This window comes from Delphinus delphis, chromosome 16 (assembly GCF_949987515.2).
Source record: "Delphinus delphis chromosome 16, mDelDel1.2, whole genome shotgun sequence".
NCBI lineage: Eukaryota > Metazoa > Chordata > Mammalia > Artiodactyla > Delphinidae > Delphinus > Delphinus delphis.
Window position 1 is genome coordinate 31,659,987 of NC_082698.1, and position 7,859 is coordinate 31,667,845.

Sequence of the window (7,859 nt, forward strand, 5' to 3'; positions counted from 1 at the left end):
TCAATACACACTACAAACCTGTAGATTAACTAACTAAACCATCACCACTTCCATGTATTGAACACTTACTCTGTTAGTTTCCTACAGCTGCCATAACAAATTACCACAAACCCATTGGCTTAAAACAATACACATTTACTCTTACAGTTCTGAAGTTCCAAGTTCAAAGTCTGAAATCAATTTCACTGGACTGAAATCAAGGTGTGGGCAGGGCTACTCTTCCTTTTCCATCTGCTTGATGGCATTCCATGCATTCCGCATTCCACATTCCTTGGCTTGTGGACCTCTCCTCCATATTCAAAGCCAGTAGCACAGCATCTTGCTACAGTGGTTGCCTTGCCTTCTTCTGTGTCAGGTCTCCCTCCTCCTCCCTCTTATAAGACCATCTGTGATTATCCAGGATCTCCCCAGTTTAAATTCCTTAATTTAATCACATCTGCAAAGACTCTTTCCGTATAAGGTAACATTCATAAATTCTGGGGATTCAGAGCTGTAATCTTTGCAGGCTACCACTGTTACTATATCAACCAAAAACGAAGAAAAAGAAAATAAATCTACGAAAAAGCCCTAACGATTATTTGTAAGTACACCAAAATAAAGCAATAAAAAAGAAGACATTAAGCAAAAGATGGTATCAAGAACATTTCACACAGCTTAAATTAGAAAATATGAGTACTGCACTATTACTTTCTATTTACCAACCTTTGTTCACTGGAAACTTTTCGAGTCCTCCCTACCCTGCCTTTTCAGTTCAGTGCCTAAAAAGTTATTTTGCTGATGACACACTGCTTCAGATGTCTTTTGTGCATATGTCTGAGTCTTTATCCACTTGAGCAATACTGTTTCAATTTTATAGTTCAGAGATTCTGACCCTCACCTCCTATATCCTGCCAACCAGATCCACCTCCTGGCTCTGGCCTCCTGGGGCCTGCCATGATTATTTGGGAGGGAAAGACTTGGTAATTTTCACTCACACCATACTACAATACTTCCTAAAGTTATATAGCCATACAAGGTTCAGCTGCCTAAGATGCTGAGAACTTTATCTCATCTTCTTTCATCTTTCTCAAGACTTTATTGACTTACTCCTTCTCCGCATCTATTTTACTTCCTTTTATAGTCCCAACTCTCTATCACTGCCCCCCACCCTTTTCTAATAAGCCACAATAAAAAGTTATTCACAGCTCATTCTTTTTCCTGGAATTAAAATTCTCATAGGTAACAATAAAAGTATACAAAAGTAAATGCAGATGTACTACAATTTCACATAGGAGAATATTATGGTTGAGGAGGGATTACCATATACTTGAAATGACTGGATAGATTTACAAATATCCAATTTTATATCTTAAAAACAGAATATATCTTATTCACAAGTGTTCACATTTATAAAAATTCACTACATGCTTAGGCATAAAGAAACCTCAGAAATACTAAAGCCATATTCTCTAATCATTGTGAAATAAAATGAAAAATTAATGGTTTAAACAAAAATGACAATTACCTGGAACTTTCAAAAAATTATCCTGGGTTAAAGAGACAATAAATGTAATATCAAACTTTTTTGAAAATATAACACCACAGATAAAAATGTATTGGATCTATTCATAGCTGTAAGTCTCTGTATAAAAACACTAAGGTTTTGGAAAAACTGTTGCAAATATAGTAGAAAAACCTGAATATCTTTATTTTATCAAGAGCTCACATAAATTAATTTAAAACATAAACTCCAATAAGTAATAAACAGGCAACGGATGTAAACAGTATACAAAAGAAGAAGCACATTATGTGAAAAATGTCAAATTCACCAGTAATTAAACAAACTAAAACAACATAAAAGTGGACATGATTATTTAAAGAAAAAAACAAAACAAAACACCTAAGTTGTCAGGGATGCAGCAAAAGGAACTCCTCGTGGGAGCATGAAGGGTCCATCCTTTGGTAAAGCAACTTGTTAATAGTAATCAAGAACTTTAAAAAACATTTACAAATTTTAATCCAATAATTCTACTTCTGAGATTCTATCCTCAGCATGCATCCCTACATATGGAAAAACTTCACTCACAAAGATGTTTATTGGAAATGGGAACAACCTAAATGTTCAATAACAGGGACACTTAAAAAAAACTATGTGACTATAAAAATTATGCTAACGAAGACTATGCTATAAGGTGGAAAATACTTGTGCTTCACTGCTACACTGAAAGTCAGGCTTTAAAACTGTATGTATAGCCTAACAATCACAATGTCACCTCGTAATTTTTCAAGGTTGTAGTCAAATAAGTGCTAAAAAAGAGAAACAACCCAGGCATAGAAAAAGGAACTACAAGGAAACACACCAAAATATTGTCATGAGCGATTGTTTTTCTTTCTCCTCTAATCCATATTTCATGTCTTCTTTAATGAGTATATGCCATATTACTTATATCTTCACAGACAGAAAGAAATTGTCCACATCCTCCTTATGGATCAGAAGGAAACACCTTTTGTGTGTGTGTGTGTGTGTGTTACGTGGGCCTCTCACTGTTGTGGTCTCTCCTGTTGTGGAGCACAGGCTCCGGACGCGCAGCCTCAGCAGCCACGGCTCACGGGCCGAGCCGCTCCGTGGCATGCGGGATCCTCGCGGACTGGGGCACGAACCTGCGTCCCCTGCATCAGCAGGCGGACTCTCAACCACTGCGCCACCAGGGAAGCCCAGGAAACACCTTTTTACGTAGGGCATGTACTGCCATTGTTCCTGGGTCTCTAAATTCATTTTGATACTCTAGCACAAAAACTGTGGGATGGAAGTATGTTAGGCAAACTCCCTCTTGCCTTCTCTACTCCAACGACTTCTTTTTTCCTTATGATTCCCTCAATTTTCCAAAACCAAAGAAATCCTATCGGTCCTCTCTGCATTCACTATCCTCCTTTGCGTCTGGGATCATTCTCACCTCACTTCTGCAGTGCAGACAGTGCCCCCCTGGCACGCTGCTCCCAGTCTCAGAGTCCTGAATCCTTGCTAGCCCCAGCTCTCGGGCACTCCAAACACCCAGCAAAGGGTTCTGGGGCAACCAAATGTTCTGTTCCAGTACTTCTCAGGTTGGAGGAAGGGAATGAAAGCAGCATAAGGAATCTTGGAGCCGCAGAGAAAAGCTGGGAGATGTTTAGGAAATCCAACACAGGGCCTTTATGTGCAATTACAGATTGTATGTGATAAAGATTCAGATTTGTTTCTTGTATGGCAAAATTCTAGGACATATGTTTACTGAAAGAACAAAGGAATGCATGAATTAGGTTTCCCATCATCCTGCAATGACATAACTGATCAGTGACTCAAAGTGGTAGCTTCAGAGGAGGGGGCGGGGCAGGGAGCACTGGGGAAGGGAGGGCTTGGTTGTTTGGTACCAAAATAAGCCCTGACACTACGGCTTGCAATGACACTATGACATGGCTAGTCGAAGTGTGGCCTATGTAGGGGCAGCATTACTAACACCTGGGAGCTTGCTAGAAATGCACAATCTCAGACCCCACTCCAGAGCTGCGGGATCAGAATCTGCATTTTAACAAGATCCCCAATGATGCACATGCATATCGAAGTTTAAGAAATACTGCCTCCGAACACACACACGTTCACCAAGACAAAGGCAGTGCCTCTGCTCATCTGCACTTCCATCAAACCTTCAAGAGGTTTGATGATTCTTCACCACAAGGGCTGCCCTCAACTTTGGCCTCCCTCCAAACTTTTTCAGGGAATGGAGCTCACAAGGAACAGACCCGATGGGATGTGCCCCAGTCCTCACCTTCACTCTGCATAGGCAGGTGGAATTAAACAGTAATGCCCTTCGGCACAACCACTGGTTATGGAGTGCAGAAGCAACCATAAAGACAACACAAGGGAGAAAATACTCTTAAAATACGGTTTGGCCAAGTAAAAGCAAGACCAATCACTGCCATTTGTAAAAAACTGTTTACCACATGTGCCCAATGACCATGCAAGACAATCATGATTAAAGAAATCATTTAATATGCACCTGTTGACTTTGTAAAGGTTTATTAGATTACAGGACTGGTAATCCCAAACTCATAATCAAGGCTAAACTTTGGACTTCTGCCTGCAAATCTCCAGGATGAACATGTAAATAGGTTCCCTACTTGGAACCTGGAAAAAAGTGAAAAAAGCTTTTTATTCTTAAATCTAGGCTGCAGTTTTGGTAAAAGAGAAAGGTCTTTAAGCACTGCTGGGATGTGGAAGGGCTTATTGTGGGCACCAGACTCTACTCATCTTTCTAGGTCCAACTGAAGCATTCCACATCTTTGAGAAGTTTTCCCCCAAATCATCAATCCCTGTTCTGTTTCTCATGGGATTTTCCTTAAACTTCTATTATGGCTCTTAGGGAGGTAGGAGAACTTATCTATTAGGAACCCATGCTTTGCAGCCTAACTATATTGGTCTAAATTCCCCCTTTGCCTATTACTATCTGGATGATGTTGGCCAAGTAACTTCCCTCCACAGCTGTAAGATGCAGAAATCTCTATCATAGGTTTTTTTGGGAAGATGACATGAGACAATGCCAGATGTATGTATAAAAATTACAGTGCCTTGCACATAATAAAAAACCAATGTTAGCTATGATTGTTAGCACTTCACAGTCTGGCTTCAATTAGAGTTGGTTGTATATATGTCTGCCTCCCTTACTAGACTGTGAGCAAACTGTTTATATCCCACACATCTGGCACAGGGACTTACAAATGGAAGACACAATAATATTTGTCAAACGGGTTTGAAGGTACGCCAAGAAAAGGAAAGGGAGGGTGCTGAAACAAATTTAATGTACTTTATGATTTTATCCAGGGCCAACCTCTGTGGTGTTTGTTTTTCTTCTATTACCAGAGTATGTTGTCTCAGACTACAAGATTGGTCGCTATAAAATTGGGCTGGCGGGACACTATTTCTGGAACCAGATGTTCTGTTCAGAGATAGTGAAGTTGTGCTGCGAGGCATCTGAAATCTCCAGTTTGGTTCTCAGCTGAAAGGGGACTGGGGGCTGAAGTTCAGCCAGAACTGGACGGGCCAAATGGGGTGCCCTAGCATAGAGTCACATCAGCTCTGAAGGTCACCCACCCAGAAGAAATGCATTTTGTTTTTCAGTGTATTCACTTAGAGGGATGTCTTTACATATTGCACAAAAGAGCTGTTTGTACCAGCAGGACTCCACTGCAAACTCAAAGGTCCCCTTTTAAACCAGCCTACTGACGCTTGGATGAACATCAACTAAGATAGTATTACTTAGCTTACTAAATATTTATTGAGTGCCCATTATGTGTTAAACACTGTGCTAGACACTGCAGATCCAAAGGTAAATAAAGAAATTATAGTCAGGGGAAGGTTGGGAAGCAATGCAGAAGGCAGGAGTGTGGACAAATATGACAAGTGCCACCTTAGGTGTAAGTGGTGAGGTATTGCAGAAACATCCAATATAAGGCTACTATAAGGCTTAAAGGAGGGACTAACAATCAAGATGAGGCTTGAAGGAGTGATTGCCACAGCTAACATTTATTGAGCACATATTATATACATCAGGCCCTGTTCTGAGAACCCTGCATGAATCCCTCATTTAGTCCTTACAACAACCCTGTGAGGTAGATAACATTATTCTCTTCATTTTAAAGATGAGGAGACTGAGGCTCACAGGACAGGGTGGAGCTGGGATTCAAACTTGAGCAGCTTGGTTCCAGACTAAAGGAGGAGGAGAGGGCCAAATCAGCCTTCAAGGCAGAGGCAAGTGTCTTGAAACAATCTGGAAGGGAGGAAAGAAGTTCCCCAAGTCCCTTGAGGAACTGAAAGTGTCTGGGGGTGGGGACAGAAGTTCAGAGATGACTCAGCTCAATCTGCAGGTTAGAAGGGAAACCAGAGGCAGGGGATTTCTAGTCTGCTTTGGACTTTTGAAAACGAGCTGTGTGATTCCTGCCATCTAACCCCTCCTGGCTTCAGTCTCTCCCTTTTGTAAAAGTCAATAATAACAATACCTGGGCCCTACCACAGACAATGGCCACGGGCACCAAATGGGAAAAATGCATGTAAACTTGATAGCAAAGAACAAATTCCTTACCAGACTTGAGATTTCACCAGTATCATTTCCCCTGTAGCTTCAAAGATTTGCAAACCCAAATCAACAACGTGGAAGCAGTAACAAGAGACTCTGAAGTGGAGCAACAGGGTAGGGAAATAGACCCTCGGACCCTGCGTCTGTCGCCTGCATTCAAATTCACCACTTACTGTGTGATCCCAAGGTAAGCTACTCTCTCACTACCTCAACTCCATCATCTGGGAAATGGGGATGATAATGATAGCACTCACCTTATAAGTTGCTGTGAGGAATAAGTAACACGTGTAATACGCTTAGAACAGCTCCCAGCACAGAGTAAAGACGAAAACGTTAACAGCTATCATTACTGTCATTATTAAGAACTCTACTGACTACTCATCCCATTCCTCCACGTTGTATGTGATAAAAACATGTGGGGATATTAGAGACCAGAGCTGATGAAGGTTTGCAACCCTACACAACCACGATGCTGCAGACATTCTTCCTGGCTCCCACGGGCTGGCAAGCAGCTGGCTCTCTGTCCTGGCAAAAAATGCCCAAAAGAGGTAAAGGACAGAGACCGCACACCATCTGTACAAACCAGGCTGCTCTCGCAGTTTTTAGACAAAATCTAAATATAGTCCGTCCGATAAGCCTTGCTTTTTAAAAATAAAACTGTTCTTCGTACCTATACCCCTTCCCTCCCTCCCCACACCCATGCACACTCCCCCACACCTCCCAAGAAAAGTTTAGTCTTTTGTAAGACATACTCTCGGGTCCTGTTGTGACAGGCTCTTGCCACATTAACTTCTCTGTCTAATTCCAGGCAGAGAAGCCTTTGCTAATTTCACAACAGGAACGCACACAGGAAATTCGAGAACAAGGCAAATCTACACACAGAGCCCAGCATCTTCAAGCAAACTCACTGAGGTACTGACCCGAAGCAAGACGACTCTGGACTGTAAATGAGGCAGCTGCCTCCTAAACTGCGAGGGGACGGAAGAAGTCTTTTGCCTCTAAAAAACCAGATCTGAATACCAATTGCTAATGAATATTCATGAGCTGCTCCAGCTTGCTCAGGAGCCACCCTTGACTCTAACCCCAGAGCCTGGCTTCCTAAAATGTTTCCCAGAGTTTTTTCTCTGCCTCCTCTCAGAAGGAGAGGGTGGAAAAGTGTATTTAGGGCTTTTTGCCTCTTGCTCTTTCAAGTACTTGCTTTTGGTCCGGGCTTTTGGTTTTCTTTTTTCCTTTTTTTTTTTTTTTTGTTTGTTCTTAAGGATTCAGATCAAATCAATTTTGCTCTTACCCCTTCTATCTTCCATAATTGGCAGCTTTTGTTTTCTTCCTCTTTGCTCTTTATTTTTCAGCCTCTGCTTGCTGTGGTCGGTCTCAGTGAGAGAGGTACTCAAGGAACAGAGATATAACAGACCCTCGGGCTCGTGGGAGGGGCTAAATTAGCCTGCCCCGTTTCGGAAGGAACCTCAAACCCTATGTCTTTTTCATTGAAAGGACAGACTGGCCGAGAAGTCCAACAGCTCATTCCCCTAAAGCTTCCCCAGGTTGCAATTTTTTGTATCCTGAAACAATGTATGTTCAGATATCTCTCTTCAGCTCTTTCCCTCTCCCTTTGTTACAGAAATCCATTTTTCCCCTAAAAAGTATATCTTGGCTGCAAGCAAAAAAAAAAAGCTACTTACTTTTTGCAATTTTGAAGCAAGATAACAAGAAACTTGTTACCTTTATTCTGCTCTGCAGTAGTTATTTCCACTATTTTATCTTCCAGGTCACTTA

General features: G+C 41.6%; 1 protein-coding gene across 3 annotated transcripts in view; it reads right to left on the bottom strand.

The window, feature by feature from the left end:
• ENTPD1 (ectonucleoside triphosphate diphosphohydrolase 1) overlaps nt 1-7,461 on the bottom strand; it is an 88,547-nt gene extending 81,086 nt beyond the window's left edge. For 2 of the 3 annotated variants that reach the window (XM_060034403.1, XM_060034402.1), the window contains exon 1: nt 7,375-7,461. In XM_060034403.1, coding sequence (XP_059890386.1) covers nt 7,375-7,390 — 16 coding nt within the window. In that variant the 5' untranslated portion in view covers nt 7,391-7,461. Of the gene's footprint in view, nt 1-7,006; nt 7,037-7,374 lie in introns of those variants that run through there. The other variant, XM_060034405.1, reaches the window with a different exon arrangement.
• Between the last annotated feature and the right edge of the window lie 398 nt (nt 7,462-7,859).